Raw genomic sequence first — 24,176 nt, forward strand, 5'->3', positions numbered from 1 at the left:
AACATGTTGATAAGCCCCAGAGTTTACTAGTTTATAGAAAGGGGCAAAAAGGGGAAATTGGGTGATTCCTTCTTATTTTACTGGTATTTGGTCAAAGGGGTAGTTTAGTCTTTTATTTTAATTTGTTAATTGGTTAGTCTGCAGCCAATCATGGGTGGAAACAACTGTTGTGGGGGACAAACCTTTTTTGGGATCAGTGGCTGCTTGTTTTTTGTCTTATTATCGTTATATTTAAGGTAGATGTCGAGTCTTTGTGAGGTAGCTAAGAATTATATTGTTAAGAACTTTGTTCTTCTTGGAGAGTCCATTCCTCTCGAATGAATGGGAAAACCCTAATCTATCTTATCAGTTCATAGTTTGATTATCAATGGAATCTGTGTCTTATTCAAGAAAGAATCAGGGCCTATCACATGTTTCTAACAATAATGTGTTTCCCCATTGACTCTCTTAAAATTTCATTTCTTGATGTCAGCTCTGGTGGATCAAAAGTCATGATCACAAACCTAACAACATGTTCCAATTCAAAAACCAAAAACCCATCTTTCAATATCACTCCTAGAAGAGTCACCCCTGTGAAGTGTCACTAACAGATGCTGAACGAGGTTTATCCTTTGCAAAACTGTAAGATTATGGTTTATCCTTTGTATTAGAACTGTTGCTGCTACCCACAATGTCCAATCTAGTAACACATGCTCAACCATATCTGGATTTGAAAGAACAACACAATTTGATGTTTCTGTTGGTAAGTCAACATTCCCTAAAAAATCATCCATATCTCCATGTGAAATATATTTAGTGTTATAAAATATAAATAGTTAAATACCTTGACTTTATCCAATAACCTTGAGAAATTAAGAGGAAACCCTGATTTTCCTTCCATTTGAGAAGGATCTCTTCCATCACCACCATATGTAAATTGAACAATACATGCACTTGCATCTCTTACTGTGTTATCATAGTAAATTGATAAATCCTCCAATCCTTTGATAAGTTTTCTAGACATGTAACCCGTATCAGCTGTTTTCACCTGTGTGTGTGTGACACATTACAAAATTACCATAATATACCCTTTTACTTATTATTTTTAAAACTTCGTTTTTTTAAGAGAAATTATCGCTGTGTCCACAAGACCTTCTCGTTCTCCCATGGTGTGGAAGAAAAACTCAGTAGCTGTTAAACCACTGTAAAAAGAATTTGCTACAAACCCTTTTGCCTAAATTGAAGAAAAAAAAAGATAAATATAAAAGAAAGAAAGATGATAGTTATATGTATGAGCGGTAAAAATGTAAAACATACAGCACGGGCTTTTGACATTCTTTGAAAATGGGAAGACTTCTTCTGTCTATGAATCCGTTTGGAGCTCGTTGACCTCCTACTGATTGTTGACCAACACATGCAATCATTTGACTTATGTTGATTGGAGAACCTTTGGACCCACATTGAGACATAATTAAAGGGTTGTTTCTCCAATGTAGTTTTTCCATACATACCTGTTTATGTAAATTCATTATTCATTTAGTTGATTAAAAAACATGGAGATAGATATTAATCTATTATTACCTTTCCAGTTTCATCTCTGATCTTATTTAGTACACCTGTGATCCCAGCTTCAAGGGTCTGAGCAGCATTACAACCAGGTTGTAACTTGAGCTTTCCTTTATTAAAATCCAATATGAAATTATCACATTTTTTATTCCATTGAGAAATAATTCTATTTGTGTTTTTATTCAAATTATCCCCAGGTTGCACATCATCAATTCCTATTGAGAATCCATGGTTTCCTATCCATTGAGCACTGCATCATAAATATAAATAATAGAACTTAATATAACATATCTTACTTTAACTAAATCAGATTCAAGAAACATAAATAAAAAAATGTGATAATTTTGGTTACTTTACATACTATTTGTTTCACAGGTGCTTATCCTTTTGTGTATGACAAACACTTCTATACTTATTTTTGTAGATAGATGCCAGCTCTACTTATGTAATCAAGGTGTATCTAAAATTCTAAATGGTTTTTCATTTCTTTTGTTCTTGCTAATTTGTAGCATTATCTGTTATGTTTTGAAGGTGGAACTGTTCGCAGATAAGAATCTTATTGGTGCCAACTTGAATGACATGTAAGATCCTTATGCAATCGTCACTTGTGGTACAGAAAAGCACTTTAGGTAAAATTTATAGCAAGATTTGGTCAATTTCAATTAAGAATCTCACTGGTTGCTTCTGTTTTATAGAAATGGTCATTTTTACTGATGTTGATCTGCAACTAAATGGTTCCTGGTTGAAGAAATCCAATGTGGGGAGAAGAATTGGATTTTTCTGTGGATGAACTTCCTGTAAAGGTAAGCTTAGCTGTTATCCACACAACAATTTACACAAATAATTTTGTAGTTGTTTCTTTTTATTAATTTTTTTTAATCATTATTCATTTCTTGACAGATCAATGTGTCAATATATAAGTACGACATCCCTTGAGTAGTTCTCCAAGGCAGGTATGTAATTTTGTCTTATTTCCTCTTCTTTTTTGGCCAATGCATCTTTTGATCAATATACTGTAACCATTGAACTATTATGATAAACATGTTCTAATGATTCTGTAGGAAACATGATAACAACCTCCGTTAATGATTTTAGAAAGACAAATAGAATTATTTTTTTATTCCCTTGGTGGATGCGCTGGAGAAAGTTAGGGTGGATTCGTGGGATGTTTAGCGAGGAGAAAACAGGTTGATGCAAGTGTCGCTAGAGCTGAGGGTTTTCAGTTGGCCAAACGTCTCTCTGTTTTCAATCAACTTACGTATCATCACCTTTCACCTTTCATCGTCTATCTGTTTTGTTGATTAATACACGCTGTTTCTCCTAGTGTCGTTATGCAATGAATTTGTTATATATGTATGTATGTATGTATGTATGTATGTATGTATGTATGTATGATGTTGGGATGCATTGGTATCAATTAACCTAAAAGTTAAACCAATTTTATCAGGAGTTGGAGCAACAATTGGAGCTGGAGTTTACATTCTTGTTGGAACAGTTGCTAAAGAGCAAACAGGGCATGCAATCACAATATCATTCCTCATAGCCGGAATAGCAGCTGCACTTTCAGCATTATGTTATGCAGAACTCGCATGTCGTTGCCCATCTGCAGGAAGTGCATATCACTATTCCTACTTATGTGTTGGAGAAGGGTAATCTCGTAATTTCTCCTAATAATTATCTTATTCATATAATCATATTTTCTTTCTGCAAATCAATATTCTATCCCCTTCAACTTCCAGTGTTGCTTGGTTGATTGGTTGGTCCCTGATTCTTGAATACATACTTGGTGGAGCAGCAGTAGCCCGTGGCATATCCCCAAATATGGTGCACTTCATCTCCTTCTTCTTTCAACCTAATTTTTAATTTCAATTTTCTTTTTCTTTTTCGAATTATAATTTCAATTTTAAGCAGGCTGTGTTTCTTGGAGGTCCAGATAAGCTTCCTGCTTTCTTAACTCGACCCACCATTCTTGGAATTGTAGTTGATCCTTGTGCTGCTGTTTTAGTCTTCATTATAACTGGACTACTTTGCACTGGAATCAAAGAGGTATTTTAGTCCTTTCAATTAATGACTTATTCTTATAGCACATATTCTTAAATTTTATTATACTAATAGAATGAATACTTTTAGAGTTCATTGGCTCAAGGCATAATCACAACAATAAACGTTGTAGCCTTGCTTTTCATCATGGTAGTTGGTGGATACATAGGTTTCAAGACTTAATGGGTGGGATATAAAGTTCCAGGCGGGTAATATGTTCATTTTTTTCACATGTGTTAAATTACCATTTTACCCTTGGCAACATGAAACATGTTTCTGATTTTCAGGTATTTCCCGTATGGAGCTAATGGAGTACTTGCTGGATCTGCAACCGTTTTTTTCTCATATGTTGGTTTTGATGCAGTAACCAGCACAGCAGAAGAGGTAACACTAGTGATTGTGATTGTGATTGTTCTTTCTGAAGGGTATAATTGTAATTTTCATATTGTTTATATCACAGGTGAAGAATCCTCAGAGAGATTTACCTATTGGGATTGGGGTATCACTGTTTACATGTTGTGTTTTGTATATGTTCGTATCTGCTGTTGTGATTGGTTTGGTGTCATGTTCCCAATTAGACCCTGATACCCTATCGCCTCTACTTTTGCTAGTTATGGAATGAATGGAGCAGTGTAAGCATACAACATTTCTTTCTGAAGAGTGTAATTGTAATTTCATCTTTATTTACATCTAAAATCATTATCATGATTTCAGATACGTTATAACAATCGGATCTGTTATTGCTCTCTGTGTTGCTTTAATCGGTGGAATCCTTCCTCAAGTATATATATGCATGTTTCTTTTTTACTTAATGCACAAAGCATGTCTTGATATAGGTTAATTGAAGGGGAGGGTAAAATGGTCATTTATACATATTCTGACAGTCATTCGGTAACTTTGATAGTTTTTGTATTATAATGTTTGGTTGTATCATTATTTGATGTTTTTAGTATAATAATTTGATGATTGTAGTATTTTTTTTTCTTTTAGATTCATAATAAAAAAAATGATATTACAAGTTCGCTACGAATTAGTGACAAAAAAAAATAATAATAATGCATGAATTTTGTGAGGGATTAGCTACGGAAAAAAAATCATGTCTAAAGTTTGCGACAGATCAGCGACGGAAAAAGAACAAAGATAATTTATGAATTTTGCGAGGGATTAGCTATGGGAAAAAACCATGTCTAAAGTTTGCGACAGATCCGCAACAATTTTTTTTTTAATATATGAACTTTGCAAGGGATTAGCTACGGAAAAAAAAACTGATCAGGGAAGTTTTGCGACAGAACAACGACGGAAACTCTTTAACAAATTTTGTCGTATGTCCTGGGTAAATGTATTGAGAGACGGATATTCTGTCGCTAAATTTGTCGCAAGGAAAAACTGATCCGTCGCTAAAACCTTTGCTGAGTCATTAGCCACCTTTTAATTACCTATGAAGTGAAGCTGTCGATGATCCATCCTAAACAACATTTAGCGACGGAATAGCGACGGATTCGTCCGTCTCTGAAACCCTGTTTCTAGTAGTGAATCTACTCTTTTTTAATAAAGTGTTGCCGTTAAAAAAAAAATTAAATAGCAATGACATAAACAATAAATTATTAAAATTTTGTTATAGGTGTATACTCACGTTAAAAATCAAATCATATATCGTGTTAAAAGAACTTTTGTCTAAACATTCGTAATATAGTCACTCACGTTTTTGGTTATTTGTGTTCGTAAACCATTCATCCTTTTTAATATATCATTGTCACAAAGTAGTTTGCATGGTTCCAAGAAAAGATGTGAAACTTTATGATGATATGATTCAAAAATTTATAGTAAAAAATAAATAGTTAATTGACATGATTAAAAAGTTAATTTTAAAAAAATGAAATTAAACCTACTTTTATTTTTTCTTGTTAAAATAATAAGGTGCAATGTTTTTAATTGTTCAAAAAGAATTGAGAAAAGTTTATTAAAACTCATTCTTAGAAAAAAAAAAATAAAGACAATTTTTTTTTGGAAGCTATTACAGATTTACGGTCATGAATTACTTTAAAAGTTTTATATTTAGTTAAGAATAGATAAATTGATTACATTTACACAAATTTTTATTCTTATCTCTACACACTTATTTGTCAATATTTAATTAAGACGTGACAGATTATTATTTAAATATACTTAACAATCTTAAACGTTTATAAATATGAAGAAAAAGTCACCTTTAATCTTTATACATGTTTGCATAATATATAACCAAGAAAAACATACATATATATACATTATGGTTGTTAAGATTCAGATCTAATCTTAAAATTTTAAGATTTTAAGATCTTACAAGCCAAAAACGATCCAGCTCTCACTAAGATCTATCTGAAACAATATATATAATGAGATCTTAAGATCTCGACTAGGATTTTAAGAACTTAACATGTTCCGATCTTACCTCTCTAATTTAGTTTATTACATAGTTGAACTTAAAAAATCCATCTATTTGACTTAAAATCGATTATCGCAAGTTTCAATAAGTTTCATAGAGTTCGGTTTTATTGATTCATTTCAAATTAGGTAGATTACATTCATGAATCATGATATTCCTTTTTGTGGTCTTAAATCTTTAGTTGTACATTATCATAATCATTTTGTTTCTTTTTGCAATTAACTTGTTTTCTTTATAATTTTTACGGTTTGCAACAACAAAATCTATGGTTCTTATTTGAAAAGTTAAAGTCAACTCAACATATTAATCAACTTTAAGCTATAATGTATTCTGAACACCCAATACCCTTCAAACCTTACAAATAAATTTAAATATGAGTTCATTTTGGTAGGATCCTATGCAGTAACGAGTATAGAATAGAAAATCATATGGTTCACTAATTTTTCTATATATATTTTTCTATAGAAATTCGAAGATTTTTATAGGTAAGATAGGTCATAATTTTTTTTATGGTATGTCCCTAAAAATTTTCTATAGAAATTTTAGATAAATTAAAAAAATTAGGTGGATCCTAGGACCCACCTTCCTTATACCTAGCCTCGTCACCGATCTTATAATTGTTATCCGATCTTACGATCACGGTCTTGCAAAACATAAAACAATCTTGGGTAAGATCCCAATCTTGACAACCTTGACATAAATCACTTATTTGTTTTACTATTTAATGAATATGTTTCCTTCCGTTGAATAATTAGTGAAAGCTGTTATAAATTTGCGATTATATATTATTAAAAATAATTATTACAACTGGACTTAAATCTCAATAAAATGGAAACTATCGACATAGGGATACATCAAGTGTAGTTTAAGGGTGGCACTTGCCACATGGAAAGTTTTCTTTTATATACCCATGCACTATATGATATATGATATAACCTCCTAGCTCCCCTTACCGCCTTATAATCTCTCTATCATTTCGTTTCTTCCTCATGACTCTCCTTGAAGCTTTGTCCATTCTCATTCTCATATGCCTTACCTTTTTAGTTTTTCATTACAAACCTCAAAACCTAAAAAGTCTTATCAAAAGACTCTGGCTGCCTCTTGGTATGATACCTGAAACCTTCACAAACTTGCACCGACTCCATAATACACTCACCAGGACTCTGAATCGTAGTGGAGGTACTTTCAAGTGGAAAGGCCATTGGTTTGCCAACATGGATATGCTTATCACCACAGACCCATTAGACATTCACCATGTTTTGAGCAAGAACTTTTCTAATTATCCAAAAGGCCAAAAATACCGTAAACTGTTTGACATTTTTGGAGATGGAATCATTAATCTCGACGGACATCTATGGGAAATTCACCGCAAAACCATCATGTCGCTCTTTAGGCAACCCAACTTTCAAAGTGTTTTTGAAGCAGTTGTCTGGAATAAGGTGGAAAGTGGGCTTTTGCCAGTATTAGAGTCTATATCCAAAACAGGCATGGAAATCGACTTGCAGGAAATATTTCAAAGGTTCACTTTTGACACTATATGCAAGGTGCTCTTAGACTATGACCCTCAAAGCTTGTCTCTAAATTTTCCTTACATTCCGTGTGAGAAAGCCTGGGTAGATATTACAGACGGCATGTTGTACAGGCATCTTATACCCCCAATCTTTTGGAAAGTACAACGATTACTGAGGATGGGGAATGAGAAGAAGTTGAGTGACGCATACAATGCAGTTTATCACTTCGTAGACAAGTGCTTAGCTAGAATACAACACGAGTCCATTAACATGGAAAGCGAACATGTGCATGAAAGTTTTGGATTAGTGACATCCCTGGTAACAGAATTCAAAAGCCAAAGCGGCAATTTTGGATATCCTCCCAAAAACTTTGTAAGGGATACCATAGTGACCCTCTTGGGTGCAGGGAGAGATACAACTAGCACAACTCTCTCATGGTTTTTCTATCTCGTTGCAAAAAATCCAATCGTAGAGGACAAGATCCGAGAGGAGATTCAGACGTTTCTGGAGATGAAAGTAGATGATCAGAAGAACTGGAATTCCAAAGAGGTAGGAAAACTGGTTTATCTTCATGGGGCTCTATGCGAAGCCTTAAGGCTTTACCCTCCTGTTCCTTTTAATCACAAAACTCCATTACAGCCAGAAATCCTTCCAAGTGGCCACCACGTTAGTCAAAACACCAGGATTATTCTATATTACTATGGCATGGGAAGGATGGAAAAGATATGGGGTAAGGATTGTACGGAATTCAAGCCTGAAAGATGGATTTCAGAGAAAGGAGGTATCAAACATGAGCCATCTTCCAAGTTCGTGGCATTTAGTGGTGGGCCGAGGACTTGCTTAGGTAAGGACATGAGTTTCACTCAACTAAAGATAGTGGCATCTACAATCATTTATCATTATCACATTGAGCTGGTAGAAGGTCACCCGGTTATTCCTAGCGCTTCCATGGTACTTATGATGAAGCATGGCCTAAAGGTGAGGTTAACCAAAATAAGTATTTGAGCCACACATACTAGAAAAAAAACATAATAAATCGATCCGGTGTGAAATTTCAATTTTATGTTATGTTTGATAATGAGTTCGATATTTCTAATAAATGCTGTTGCATATGTGTCATGTGTAGCAAGAACATGTAGTCATTGCCACATGCATGCATCAGCTGTTTGCATATATGTCACCTATGTTTAGAAGGTTCTATATAGAAGTTACTTTGTATTGTGTATCTTAGATATATTTCGGTTTGTAAAATGATAATCTTAAAGTTCTCTCTTTATGTCTGTCCTTTGCATATGTTACTCTACTGAAAAGAAAAAAAAACCAGATTTTACAAGACATGAAGATTAGTTCACAACAATACAGATTTTTCATCTAATACGTTTGTCTATATATCAAACTTCAAAACAACCTCTAGAAAATTTAACTGGAAAAAGCATGACAATTCCCTCGTTGCAACTCTTCACCTCAGAGTGGTAGACATAGCTATCGGAACAAAACAAAGCACGAGAGAGTTGTGGAATAGTCAAGTTTTACACGGCAACCTATATATTCCCGACAACTTTATTAACGCAACTCTCCAAAAATGAAAGTGTAATAGGGTTACAATTTCTTTTGCAAGCTAAGGATAGAGACCGCTATTTTGAATGACAAAGAGCTACGTTTTTTTCATGTACTATTTTCTCTCTTTTTTTCGTTATACCTATTAGCTCTTTCAGGGGTCGTCTATTCCCTCATGTTCACGTATAAGTTTATAACAATACTTGTGAAAAATAGGGGAACTGTCTACATGGAAGTTTCCCTTTAAACTAGGATCCACTTTAGCAATTTAACCACACACGATTTACCAACTAATTATGCCAGAAATTTGTTTAAACCCAGCTGAAACCATTCAAACAGCCAATCGCAAATAGAAAGGTAGCGTAACTTATAATAAAACAAATCGCACGCCTGCTATTGGACTAAAAAAATATATATAGTGCAGAATTTTCGTTTGATCTGAAAACAATTCAAAGTCATTTTTTCCTAAATGCATACAAGATTTAAAAAAAAATGGTGAGTTGTACTTGCGACTTGCCAATAGATAGAAAAACAACATTATTTGATGATGCACAATTTTAGAACTGAACTAAATGGCTGGAGCACACTACTAGAAAATCGGATATATAATACCTACGGCAAAATCCGTAGGTATACGGAGTTACCTACGGAATTGCGACGGAAAAAGGACCGTAACATAAACACTTGTGGGTAAATTTTACCTATAGATTTGCGACGGCTTAGCTACGGAATGCCTATGGGCTTTTTCCCTAGGTATTATACCTACGGAATAGTTACAGAAAGAAATAGTGACAGATTTCCTACGGATTGCCGACGGGACCCACTTTGACTGACATTGACTTTATCACCTACGAATTTCCAACGGCCCACATTACCGACGGATTTTCCGTAGGTATTCTGTCACTAATTACTTTTTATTTAAAAAAAACAACAAAAAATTATAAAAATTCCAGCTTTCTGTCCAAAATATTGAAAAAACTCACTACATTAAACTTATAATAATATTGAAATTCAACCACAAAACTAATAACATTACAATAAAACTAATAAACATCATCTAATACGATAAAAAAGTATCAAATACAAATACATTACTAATGGACATTGTCTAATACTACATTAAATGTGTATAATAATACACATTAAAAGTGTCAACTGCAAATGTTTAACTAAGTGCTTACAAACATAAAACTGATAATTATTTAGTGGATTACTTGGCGAATTACTGAGTAAGTTGAATCGATAAAGGCCGACAAGTGTTCTTCAATTTGAGTTTTGAATCAAAGGCCGCCAATTGTTCCTGTTTCAACACACTGTAACAACGAAAATTTTCATACAAAATTTTCATTTTAAATTCACATAAAACACATCAACACGTATCACAAATCCCCAAAATGTCAAATTATTAAAACACATGTTCTTAATTGTTTGAATAAAATCCAGGATCCTCAGAAACATAACTCCATCTCGTGTGTACAATCAAGTCGGCGCATTCCCGTGATCTTTGAAAAGTACCTGAAACACATAACACATAACACGGTAAACATGAAACTTAGTGAGATCCCCCAAAATACCACACACATCCCATTAGCCTTTCATGGCTATACTCAAATAAGACCCTCCGGTCAATGTGTCTCAGAAGAACCCTCCGGTCCTATCCCAACAATGCACTAGATAGTATACGACATAAATCACAAAGACAGTATGCACAAGATAGTAAATGACATAGATCACAAAACAGAATGCGTGATATCACATACCTCAGTATATGCACGTACGATCAATATTCACACAGATTACTATAACAGCATAAGTCACAAAGACAATATGCACGATAATACATATCACATTACAAACAAATAAGACCCTCTGGTCCATAATGTACTAAGACCCTCCGGTCTACAATGTACAGTGACCCTCCGGTCAATAATATACTAAGACCCTCTGGTCAATAGTGTGAATAAGACCCTCCGGTCATCAACAAGAATAATACCCTCCGGTAACACACGAATTACAACACAGGTAAGTATAGTGAGAAGACTCACCTCGGATGGCAAACAGATCCCTATAAATGCTGCTGCTGCACTCCGGCTTCTATCACTAAGCCAAACCCACAAATAACCCCATTAGGATCTAAGACTAACCTTCACATTATTAGGTCTAAATATGGTCCACCAATCTGGTCCATAAATAACCCAAGCCCAATGGGCCCACTAAGGCCCAATACCAGATGGGTCCACAAAAGTCCACTAATGGCCCAACTATGGCCCAATTTTCCAAATTGGGCCCAAACCCTCATATGGGCCTTACCCTAAAACCCATCTAAATATTCTAGTCCACATGATTGCTCTTGGATAGCCCATCAATAGCCCAATCATCAAAGCCCAAAAGAAATGCCCACCATAAGGCCCAAGCAAATTTAGGGTTTTCACATAAAATGACGATTAGGGTTAAGTGTTTCTCACTTAACCCATTAAGGACTTAACCCATTAAGTCCATTATTCCACTAAGCCATCATACAATAGAATCGTCATGAGTTATAACTTCAGTCCACTGGCCCAAACGCGGGTCCCAATAGGCCCAAACCAATAAACCCAAAAATTGGGTTTTCTAAACCCTAATTAGGGTCTTTGGCCCAATCACGAGCCAGCCCAGTCCAGTAATAAGCAATTGGGCCAACTAGGGTTCACTATGCCAAGCACCACCCACTACCACCTCAGGTAGTGGTGGTCAGTGGCGGCTCACGGCGACGTCCACCACCTCACGATGGTGGTGGTGGGTTTTCCTGCCACATAAACACGCATATAACCTCCAAAATACCGAAACAGTGAAAACACTAGAGCATACACCCATACACACACCCACAACCACCTCCCATGGCGGCTGGTGGCGGCGAAGGGTGGCAAAAAACAATAATGGGTGGCAGCCACCACCTCACGGTGGTGGTGGTGGCGGGTTCTTATGATTTCCAGTCGTGCAACCCACGAACATACTCACATACACGATCCAAACACACGAGCACATCCAACTCGGCCTCATTGGGCGGCAGTCGACAACCGAAGGCGTAGAAGCGGCGACCTAAGGCCATCGGCGACCACAGCCGACGTCGCATCACAGCAACAACAAAAGAGGGAAGGTGGGTGGCGTTTAGACATACCGATAGCTTCCCATACGTACACGCTCATCACAACAACAAATCCAATGTTCAAAATTCAATCTCGGTGGTTTCCTCGACTACCACAATGTTTATGGCGTCATGGTTGCGTTCTCGGTGGCGAAGTGGTTGTTGACGGAAGGTGGTGCTCGGTCACGACAGGTGCGGCGGCTGGAGGGGTTACGAGTGATGGTGGCGGCCGATTCAATAGTGTAGGGTTAGGGTTCTCCTTATCCAACGGGAGGGAAGGAAACGGAGGATACGGGGTTAAACCCGTGTCCGATTCAAACTATGCTGCCCAATATATGCTTTTGGTCCCTCCCCACTAATTATTTTCATTGCAAATCCAAAAGTTACCCTTTATCCCCTGCTTCTATAAATTCCTTTCATTTAAGGTCCAAAACTTACCATTCAGTCCCTGAGCCTCTCAAATTTTTTCAAATTAAGTCCCAATATTTTACCAACTTCTAAAATTGTATCAATTGGCTCCTCAACACCAACACCCCGCTAGATTTTATTTACTTTAGGATTATTATTCATATTAACCCTTATCTATTTATTTATTTAATATACGAGATGTTACAACTCTACCCCACTTAAATTAGATTTCGTCCTCGAAATCTTTCCTCACCATTTCTTACACGCCCAACAACTCGAACGACATGGCCACAAGCCCAAGTATAATCCCAACCGTGCAATCCAACAGAGCTATCCCAACCAACCACATGTCCAAGCAACCACTAAGTTCGCTTTACTCCAAGCTATATTACAACTGATCTGTAGTCACACCTCATTTCCGATCTCTGTAAGCACGAAGCTTAGTGAGATCCCCCAAAATACCACACACCATAATCAATGATCACAAAAAATACAAATATAACAATGTACTTTCATTTATTTGTTTGTTATATCTATAATTTGGAACATTTTTGAAGTAAAACGCTATAAGTAAGACAAAATGAAAGTTGGATGTTATAATAAGCATGCATATCTTGCATTTAACTGGCTCACAAATAAAAACACATTTCCTTTTAATAATGGACTTTTCATCATGTTGTTAAATCACTACAATAATCGACTCGTTCATCATCTTGTCATCACAAGAAGTTAGCTACCAATACAATGAACCATCATCCACAATAAAGATAGAAATTAAAGCAAATGTATGCATGCACAAAGATAATTATTTAATAACCACTCACCGCTCAAATATGCCATTCATGGCTACCAAAATCTTTAAAAGATGTTGCATCCAGTTCCCAAAAATAACATAAACGTGTCAATTATTTATTAATAGTTAAATACAAGGAAAGTATGTTTAAAGAAATATGAACTTACAATGCGGTAGATTGGAGGAACAATTCTATCTCTTTTAGACTTGTGAGTTGGCATAACAGAGAACCTTGATCCTAAATGTTGTGACCTAAAACTACATTTGTCATAATTGGAAAATGCTTAACAGCTTAAGTGCTTAACATTGCTAATAGATTTCAGCTTAAGTTGGTACTCAAACGTGTATGTACGTATGCAACTTTTGTCAAATTATAAATCGATTACTTATAATAAAGAAGGTGTTTACTCGAGCTATGATAAAGATCAAAAGATTCAAAACCCGTTTATGAGTTATAAAGCTTATTTCTCAAAAGGGTCATCAAACAACACACTAAAACCATACACTACACATTTATCAAACAAAAATGCAACATTTTTTACTATTGAATTTTATATCTATACAAACTAAAACTTGCATACATCTTAGATATTTGCATGGTTTTTTTGAATTATAATGATTATTTTAATTGGTTAGTTTTTTTTTCTACTTTGAATATGGGTAGAGTTGGTAAAAATCAAACGATGCAAAGGAGCAGAAGTTTAGAGTTAAGGGACCAGTTAGAATGCCTGTCAAGGTTATTAATATCACAAACAAGAAATCTCATTGTGTTGAAGGTACATCGACTTTTCATTTTGCTTTTTGATCTACTACAAATTTATCTCATTATTTGTAATGAAAGAACAACAAACAAATGGGACATATTTAGATATATTTGCCTCACTTTTATATTTTTTTTTAGTTTTACCTATTTGTATACTTGGTTTTTTTGAAATTATGTTGCTATTTTGAGCATTTAATGAAATATGTTGTGCAGGTACCCTACACAGACATAACATTGTACTTATGGAAATCATTGTACATAGCCCTAATGTGACATCTATTGATGGGTAGTAAGTCATTATGATGTCGTATATTATTATTCTAGGTGCATAGAAAACGAGTGGACGAAATTAAAGTTCATGATCTCTATGTTGTATTTATCTCTTTACTACTCCAACTAATACCCGTGTATATATATATATATATATATATATATATATATATATATATATATATATATTATTTAGAGAGAGAGAGAGTGAGAGCCATAAATCACGTTGTTTGTTAGTGAGGACTAACTACTCATTGGCTCCTTTCTTTAGTTGATGCATTCTTGATCAATCTTCTTTGAAAAAGGCCTATTCATACAACATGTCAAGTCCCTTAGAACACGTCTTAGCCTATTAAAAGCTTAATTACTCTCTTTGTGAAAATAACTACTTAATGGATCATTATTCTCTCTTTTAATTTCCTACTTCTAAATCCAATCAAACCAATGAATTAAGCATCCCATACTACCTAATTCATTATAATCTAATCTATTGCATCAATTGACATTACCACTAGTTAGGTTTTGAAACCCAAAATTCACATATATAGATTTCACCTTGGAAATCACATATAGAGCTTGTTCAAAGCTCCTAAACACTCTTAATAACATCAATAACAGGCTTCCTAAGAGTAATCTTGCATATCTAACTCAAATTGATAAATCACTAAAATCTCAAGGATAAAGAAGATGATTACCTTAGGAGTCTCAATGTCCAATCCAAGTCATAAACACCCTTGATTGCCTCTTGATCAACTTCCATTCTCAAAATCGTTGGAGCTTAGCTCCGAAGCGTTTGGGTGGTGTGTTATGATGAAAATGAAGGCTTAACAACCTTTAATCTATTTGGGATACCGCGCCGCGACGTGTCTCTCTCCGCGTTGTGGTACGTGTAATGAACTCATGGTCAACTTCTAACTAAGAGGTGGTGACTTCCCACAACAATATCCTACTTTGGCCACCGCTTCGTAGCACCCATATACCATGCCGCGGAGCAAAGTACATTGCCTACCACGTATGACGAAAGACTTTGTGTAAATCATCGTCATTCATCACCATGTCGTGAGGATCTATTTACCACGCCGTGGTAACTGCTTGACAACAGTTCCTTAGATGATTTCATTCCAACTTAGGGACAGTTTGTTGGATTATGTGTCTAAGCCCATAACTATAATTGGTATGTACTTGACCCGAGAGTAGCATGGTCCATTTCGGGTTGCCTTCACCAGGACAATTTGATAGGATGGATATTTGGGCCAACTAGGGTTCACTATGCCAAGCACCACCCACTACCACCTCAGGTAGTGGTGGTCAGTGGCGGCTCACGGCGACGTCCACCACCTCACGGTGGTGGTGGTGGGTTTTCCTGCCACATAAACACGCATATAACCTCCAAAATACCGAAACAGTGAAAACACTAGAGCATACACCCATACACACACCCACAACCACCTCCCATGGCGGCTGGTGGCGGCGAAGGGTGGCAAAAAACAATAATGGGTGGCAGCCACCACCTCACGGTGGTGGTGGTGGCGGGTTCTTATGATTTCCAGTCGTGCAACCCACGAACATACTCACATACACGATCCAAACACACGAGCACATCCAACTCGGCCTCATTGGGCGGCAGTCGACAACCGAAGGCGTAGAAGCGGCGACCTAAGGCCATCGGCGACCACAGCCGACGTCGCATCACAGCAACAACAAAAGAGGGAAGGTGGGTGGCGTTTAGACATACCGACAGCTTCCCATACGTACACGCTCATCACAACAACAAATCCAATGTTCAAAATTCAATCTCGGTGGTTTCCTCGACTACCACAATGTTTATGGCGTCATGGTTGCGTTCTCGGTGGCGAAGTGGTTGTTGACGGAAGGTGGTGCTCGGTCACGACAGGTGCGGCGGCTGGAGGGGTTACGAGTGATGGTGGCGGCCGATTCAATAGTGTAGGGTTAGGGTTCTCCTTATCCAACGGGAGGGAAGGAAACGGAGGATACGGGGTTAAGCCCGTGTCCGATTCAAACTATGCTGCCCAATATATGCTTTTGGTCCCTCCCCACTAATTATTTTCATTGCAAATCCAAAAGTTACCCTTTATCCCCTGCTTCTATAAATTCCTTTCATTTAAGGTCCAAAACTTACCATTCAGTCCCTGAGCCTCTCAAATTTTTTCAAATTAAGTCCCAATATTTTACCAACTTCTAAAATTGTATCAATTGGCTCCTCAACACCAACACCCCGCTAGATTTTATTTACTTTAGGATTATTATTCATATTAACCCTTATCTATTTATTTATTTAATATACGAGATGTTACAACTCTACCCCACTTAAATTAGATTTCGTCCTCGAAATCTTTCCTCACCATTTCTTACACGCCCAACAACTCGAACGACATGGCCACAAGCCCGAGTATAATCCCAACCGTCCAATCCAACAGAGCTATCCCAACCAACCACATGTCCAAGCAACCACTAAGTTCGCTTTACTCCAAGCTATATTACAACTGATCTGTAGTCACACCTCATTTCCGATCTCTGTCGTCTAACACTCACTAACTCCATGCGTGTTGCGGTCTTGCTCAACCCAAACGAACCGACCCTCCCAGGTCTAGATCATCAGATGAAAACCATAACCACTCAAAATGAAATCCATCAGGAATCTAGAATCTCAACTCATCTATCCTATACACCAATAGGGCCAAACCCCAACTCACGAGTCTGATTCGACAGCAGAATTAGAATCACTCATATCCAATCTGATACTCAACCCACGATCCGTGAATCTACGCGTGTACTACTTCCCCAATTCCTTCTGAATTGCGAAAACCTCTCCCCAATTCGAGATATAACGGATCCCGACCATCATGGAGACCTAGTCTCGCCCCTGGTCCGACCACCAGGCTCCCAAAGACTCAGTTGGTATGGCTACCCAAGCCTAAGAACTCCTATGTGTCATGCTCTGACTAGGGAATACTACGTCTCCCCGTAGTCTTACGACACTCTCACACTGACTCGTGAATGCTACGGCTCCCCGCATGCTTACATTACTTACTCACTCACTCGTGAATGCTACGGCTCCCCGCAGGCTTACATCACTCACTCACTCGCCATGGGCTCTCCCCATGGTTTTTCCCTGATATTACAAAGTGATTACTCTCACCTGGATCCTTCCACTCTCTTACCACCCCACAATCTCATCATTAAACCATCACCATATTGCGTTCACTGAACTCATGCTCCGCGATCCATCATGGACAGGTGCACCCACCCACCCGGACTGAGCATCACTATTCCTGACGACAATTGTTGCAACAATGCACTTTCCCTCGATACAATTCACATTCTTGAACAATCCACGTCTGATAACAATTAGCTGATGAGTTCCCACTGGAACAATAGTTACTCGGTACTCCACTTGCCATCTCATAAACTCGAGTCTCAACATAATTCAACAACTTAGGGCATCATACTCGGATACCCCGATACACCATCACAGAATCTCACGCTCGCTTGCCTCAACCACTGATCTTCCTCTCACGGCATCATGCTCGGATACCGCGACACACCATCACAAAATCTCATAACGTCTTGCTACGACCATTGATCCTCCTCTCGCACGAATCGTAACCTCGAAATACTCCACTCACAAATTGGAACATGGAAGAATCGTTAATTACTGAGAACATGTTGACGACCATCCGAAATCCCCATCCTCTTACGAAGCTACTTATACCGAATCTAAAACTAATTGACAATTCAATTGCTGCTCCTCCCGGAGTATAGATACAATCTATACATCGAACTAGAAAATCCCAACAATTGAAACTGGACCTCAACGAACCAACCGCCTCGAACTCAACCATTGCAACCCCGAAGAGTCCCTAACCACAATAAGATCCCTGACCCACAGCTACTCACCGTGGATACACTCGTTCTTTCCTGAACACGTACAATATGCATCGTCTCACTCTGCACCTTGCCTCAACCACCAATAAAACCAAGGCTCATATGTCTGTACCGCAGATCCCCATAACCAAATCTTCTAACCAAAACTTGAACAGATTGTTGATCCTCTCGACAGAATACCCAGTTCTCCCCCACTCAGGCTTCAACCATCACCAATTGACATATCAACAGTCTACTCCACAGACTGTTTCACCAGTTACTCCTTACTTAACTCTTGAAACGTACTACGTAACACTTAATGATCTTCCAAAGAAAGACCGAGCAACTCCATATATCCCGAATCTCAGATGAAATCCTCGGAACTTCCCAATGTGACTGTCTCCAGTCACCCAGAATCTCGTCCGACTGCACATGCAATTATTCCGACGGTCCTAGAATAGCACTTTCTCCTTTTCTGGAAATAATGGCCTGTCACACACTTCATCCTTTGAATCCTCAATCATCACCCCACTTCAAGAATCGACATATCACAGGAGGCCTCACTCTCACAGTCGATCCGCTGCATAGCCACGAAAGCCGACACCTCGATATACTCATGTCGTTTTCCTGAAACAGTTGCTGGTATACGACTTACCAAACTCAAACAAGGCATACTCGAGCCCTCGCTGTCACAGTCCCCACTGATAACTCCGTCCAGGCATAAGAATGTAACCCAATGCTCTCATAAAACAAAATACTCTTGGTGCCAATATTGCAACTACTTGGTGCTCCACAGGGTCTTCTTCTAATCTCTGATATCAGAAACTCACTCACCCATCCTCTCAAAATGGGAAGCAGAAACAATATAATCTTCAATATAGAACTTGACATCACCGGCCATCGCCCGACCACTCAACTCAAACTGCAATCCTCCACGATACATCATCTCTACCCCTTATTTGAGTCTTGCGACTCCAACTGGCACCTCACCCGTCAGAATCCTCGAGATCTAAACTTAGATTTGCCCACCCAGAGCATACTCTATTTAAACTCAACCGACATGGCCCTCCTACCCCACAATCTCCCATACCCACTCCCAATCTGAATAATCAAAACCGAATAACTGATAACGGCGAAAGCACACTCTGTTACGAATCATGGTAACCGAACCATGATATTTCTCCTCATCCTGCTACCTAGATCCTCCAGAATTCTCCCTGTTTCGAGTATGGGTCCACTGCTTTCAGTAGTACGGGCCCATACTACCTGCCACATCTACCCATACCTCCCACACGGATCGTCCCAGATTTTCTAAGTAGCTGCTCAACCTTCTCGATCACCATTCCCATTACACATGTTTGATCTCTAGCGAATACTCACCTCTAAACAACGTACTCCTCAGACTAGAATTACTCCCTAGGTTCTCACACTTCTCTACCATCAACTGCTGAGGAACTCCTCATGATGCCAGCCATCTACCTCGTGAATATCGTCATATTCACTTAGTAGCTAACTCCCATCATTCAAGAGTTCCACAAAGCACAAAGAAAGCAACATTCGGGTATCAAATAACCAGCACATGAAACCATTCTAGCATACCACTCCACTTGCTCTTCTCATAACTCAAAAAGCATCCCTAAGCTCAGGCAATCCTACCTCTCTTGGATCTCTAACTACTTGCTCAGAAGATTCCTCAAATGCTCGTCTAGGTATCTCTCCTAGATTACTCCTCACATCAATACTCTCTCTAAAATATTCCTACTAGGTACTTCTACTAAGTACATACAGAGCAAATAGCATATAATATCAATCAATAACATCCCCTAGGCTAAGGCATCATGAATCAGGCAACTCTAGCCCTAATTTCTGAAATACCTAGCCTATCCTCTAGCATGCAACTCTAATATCTCATAAGTATCTCATAATGTAAACAATAATGGTATTTTGGGAAATCACCGTTCGAGCTCTGGCTGATTGTACACACTGCTTCATCTCTTTTTCCATTTAAAACTCTTACTCGTTTTAGAAAAAAATTCTTAAATCCTCAGTTTGAGTTCAGACATAACCGAGAGCACATCTGAATCCCTCAAACCAAGGCTCTGATACCAACTTGTAACACCGAAAATTTTCATACAAAATTTTCATTTTAAATTCACATAAAACACATCAACACGTATCACAAATCCCCAAAATGTCAAATTATTAAAACACATGTTCTTAATTGTTTGAATAAAATCCACGAACCTCAGAAACATAACTCCATCTCGTGTGTACAATCAAGCCGACGCCTTCCCGTGATCTTTGAAAAGTACCTGAAACACATAACACATAACACGGTAAGCACGAAGCTTAGTGAGATCCCCCAAAATACCACACACCATAATCAATGATCACAAAAAATACAAATATAACAATGTACTTTCATTTATTTGTTTGTTATATCTATAATTTGGAACATTTTTGAAGTAAAACGCTATAAGTAAGACAAAATGAAAGTTGGATGTTATAATAAGCATGCATATCTTGCATTTAACTGGCTCACAAATAAAAACACATTTCCTTCTAATAATGGACTTTTCATCATGTTGTTAAATCACTACAATAATCGACTCGTTCATCATCTTGTCATCACAAGAAGTTAGCTACCAATACAATGAACCATCATCCACAATAAAGATAGAAATTAAAGCAAATGTATGCATGCACAAAGATAATTATTTAATAACCACTCACCGCTCAAATATGCCATTCATGGCTACCAAAATCTTTAAAAGATGTTGCATCCAGTTCCCAAAAATAACATAAATGTGTCAATTATTTATTAATAGTTAAATACAAGGAAAGTATGTTTAAAGAAATATGAACTTACAATGCGGTAGATTGGAGGAACAATTCTATCTCTTTTAGACTTGTGAGTTGGCATAACAGAGAACCTTGATCCTAAATGTTGTGACCTAAAACTACATTTGTCATAATTGGAAAATCAGCTTAAGTGCTTAACATTGCTAATAGATTTCAGCTTAAGTTGGTACTCAAACGTGTATGTACGTATGCAACTTTTGTCAAATTATAAATCGATTACTTATAATAAAGAAGGTGTTTACTCGAGCTATGATAAAGATCAAAAGATTCAAAACCCGTTTATGAGTTATAAAGCTTATTTCTCAAAAGGGTCATCAAACAACACACTAAAACCATACACTACACATTTATCAAACAAAAATGCAACATTTTTTACTATTGAATTTTATATCTATACAAACTAAAACTTGCATACATCTTAGATATTTGCATGGTTTTTTTGAATTATAATGATTATTTTAATTGGTTAGTTTTTTTTTTCTACTTTGAATATGGGTAGAGTTGGTAAAAATCAAACGATGCAAAGGAGCAGAAGTTTAGAGTTAAGGGACCAGTTAGAATGCCTGTCAAGGTTATTAATATCACAAACAAGAAATCTCATTGTGTTGAAGGTACATCGACTTTTCATTTTGCTTTTTGATCTACTACAAATTTATCTCATTATTTGTAATGAAAGAACAACAAACAAATGGGACATATTTAGATATATTTGCCTCACTTTTATATTTTTTTTTAGTTTTACCTATTTGTATACTTGGTTTTTTTGAAATTATGTTGCTATTTTGAGCATTTAATGAAATATGTTGTGCAGGTACCCTACACAGACATAACATTGTACTTATGGAAATCATTGTACATAGCCCTAATGTGACATCTATTGATGGGTAGTAAGTCATTATGATGTCGTATATTATTATTCTAGGTGCATAGAAAACGAGTGGACGAAATTAAAGTTCATGATCTCTATGTTGTATTTATCTCTTTACTACTCCAACTAATACCCGTGTATATATATATATATATATATATATATATATATATATATATATATATATATATATATATATATATATATATATATATATATATATATATTATTTAGAGAGAGAGAGAGTGAGAGCCATAAATCACGTTGTTTGTTAGTGAGGACTAACTACTCATTGGCTCCTTTCTTTAGTTGATGCATTCTTGATCAATCTTCTTTGAAAAAGGCCTATTCATACAACATGTCAAGTCCCTTAGAACACGTCTTAGCCTATTAAAAGCTTAATTACTCTCTTTGTGAAAATAACTACTTAATGGATCATTATTCTCTCTTTTAATTTCCTACTTCTAAATCCAATCAAACCAATGAATTAAGCATCCCATACTACCTAATTCATTATAATCTAATCTATTGCATCAATTGACATTACCACTAGTTAGGTTTTGAAACCCAAAATTCACATATATAGATTTCACCTTGGAAATCACATATAGAGCTTGTTCAAAGCTCCTAAACACTCTTAATAACATCAATAACAGGCTTCCTAAGAGTAATCTTGCATATCTAACTCAAATTGATAAATCACTAAAATCTCAAGGATAAAGAAGATGATTACCTTAGGAGTCTCAATGTCCAATCCAAGTCATAAACACCCTTGATTGCCTCTTGATCAACTTCCATTCTCAAAATCGTTGGAGCTTAGCTCCGAAGCGTTTGGGTGGTGTGTTATGATGAAAATGAAGGCTTAACAACCTTTAATCTATTTGGGATACCGCGCCGCGACGTGTCTCTCTCCGCGTTGTGGTACGTGTAATGAACTCATGGTCAACTTCTAACTAAGAGGTGGTGACTTCCCACAACAATATCCTACTTTGGCCACCGCTTCGTAGCACCCATATACCATGCCGCGGAGCAAAGTACATTGCCTACCACGTATGACGAAAGACTTTGTGTAAATCATCGTCATTCATCACCATGTCGTGAGGATCTATTTACCACGCCGTGGTAACTGCTTGACAACAGTTCCTTAGATGATTTCATTCCAACTTAGGGACAGTTTGTTGGATTATGTGTCTAAGCCCATAACTATAATTGGTATGTACTTGACCCGAGAGTAGCATGGTCCATTTCGGGTTGCCTTCACCAGGACAATTTGATAGGATGGATATTTGGGCCAACTAGGGTTCACTATGCCAAGCACCACCCACTACCACCTCAGGTAGTGGTGGTCAGTGGCGGCTCACGGCGACGTCCACCACCTCACGGTGGTGGTGGTGGGTTTTCCTGCCACATAAACACGCATATAACCTCCAAAATACCGAAACAGTGAAAACACTAGAGCATACACCCATACACACACCCACAACCACCTCCCATGGCGGCTGGTGGCGGCGAAGGGTGGCAAAAAACAATAATGGGTGGCAGCCACCACCTCACGGTGGTGGTGGTGGCGGGTTCTTATGATTTCCAGTCGTGCAACCCACGAACATACTCACATACACGATCCAAACACACGAGCACATCCAACTCGGCCTCATTGGGCGGCAGTCGACAACCGAAGGCGTAGAAGCGGCGACCTAAGGCCATCGGCGACCACAGCCGACGTCGCATCACAGCAACAACAAAAGAGGGAAGGTGGGTGGCGTTTAGACATACCGACAGCTTCCCATACGTACACGCTCATCACAACAACAAATCCAATGTTCAAAATTCAATCTCGGTGGTTTCCTCGACTACCACAATGTTTATGGCGTCATGGTTACGTTCTCGGTAGCGAAGTGGTTGTTGACGGAAGGTGGTGCTCGGTCACGACAGGTGCGGCGGCTGGAGGGGTTACGAGTGATGGTGGCGGCCGATTCAATAGTGTAGGGTTAGGGTTCTCCTTATCCAACGGGAGGGAGGGAAACGGAGGATACGGGGTTAAGCCCGTGTCCGATTCAAACTATGCTGCCCAATATATGCTTTTGGTCCCTCCCCACTAATTATTTTCATTGCAAATCCAAAAGTT

The 24,176-nt window shown here is 37.6% G+C and overlaps 2 protein-coding genes and 1 pseudogene across 2 annotated transcripts; 2 read left to right on the forward strand and 1 right to left on the reverse strand.

Annotated features, from left to right (window-relative positions):
- Positions 1-406: 406 nt before the first annotated feature.
- On the reverse strand, positions 407-2,827 carry LOC145130288 (DNA-directed RNA polymerase III subunit 1-like). Its single transcript, XM_079065115.1, has 6 exons — positions 2,814-2,827; positions 1,561-1,795; positions 1,302-1,490; positions 1,127-1,213; positions 843-1,027; positions 407-503 (listed from the first exon to the last, which is right to left on the reverse strand). Exons 1-6 carry the CDS (start codon positions 2,825-2,827, stop codon positions 407-409), a joined length of 807 nt encoding a protein of 268 aa, XP_078921241.1.
- A 116-nt stretch (positions 2,828-2,943) lies between these two features.
- LOC145130289 (cationic amino acid transporter 2, vacuolar-like) lies at positions 2,944-4,430 on the forward strand (annotated as a pseudogene).
- A 2,504-nt stretch (positions 4,431-6,934) lies between these two features.
- LOC145132605 (alkane hydroxylase MAH1-like) lies at positions 6,935-8,797 on the forward strand. The gene is made up of 2 exons (XM_079067450.1): positions 6,935-8,070; positions 8,161-8,797. The coding sequence occupies exons 1-2, from the start codon at positions 7,000-7,002 to the stop codon at positions 8,524-8,526; spliced, it is 1,437 nt and encodes a 478-aa protein (XP_078923576.1). The 5' UTR covers positions 6,935-6,999; the 3' UTR covers positions 8,527-8,797.
- The last annotated feature ends 15,379 nt before the right edge of the window (positions 8,798-24,176 follow it).

The sequence above is a fragment of the Lactuca virosa genome, chromosome 8, assembly GCF_052849685.1.
Source record: "Lactuca virosa cultivar CGN04683 chromosome 8, Lactuca_virosa_CGN04683_v6, whole genome shotgun sequence".
Taxonomy (NCBI): domain Eukaryota; kingdom Viridiplantae; phylum Streptophyta; class Magnoliopsida; order Asterales; family Asteraceae; genus Lactuca; species Lactuca virosa.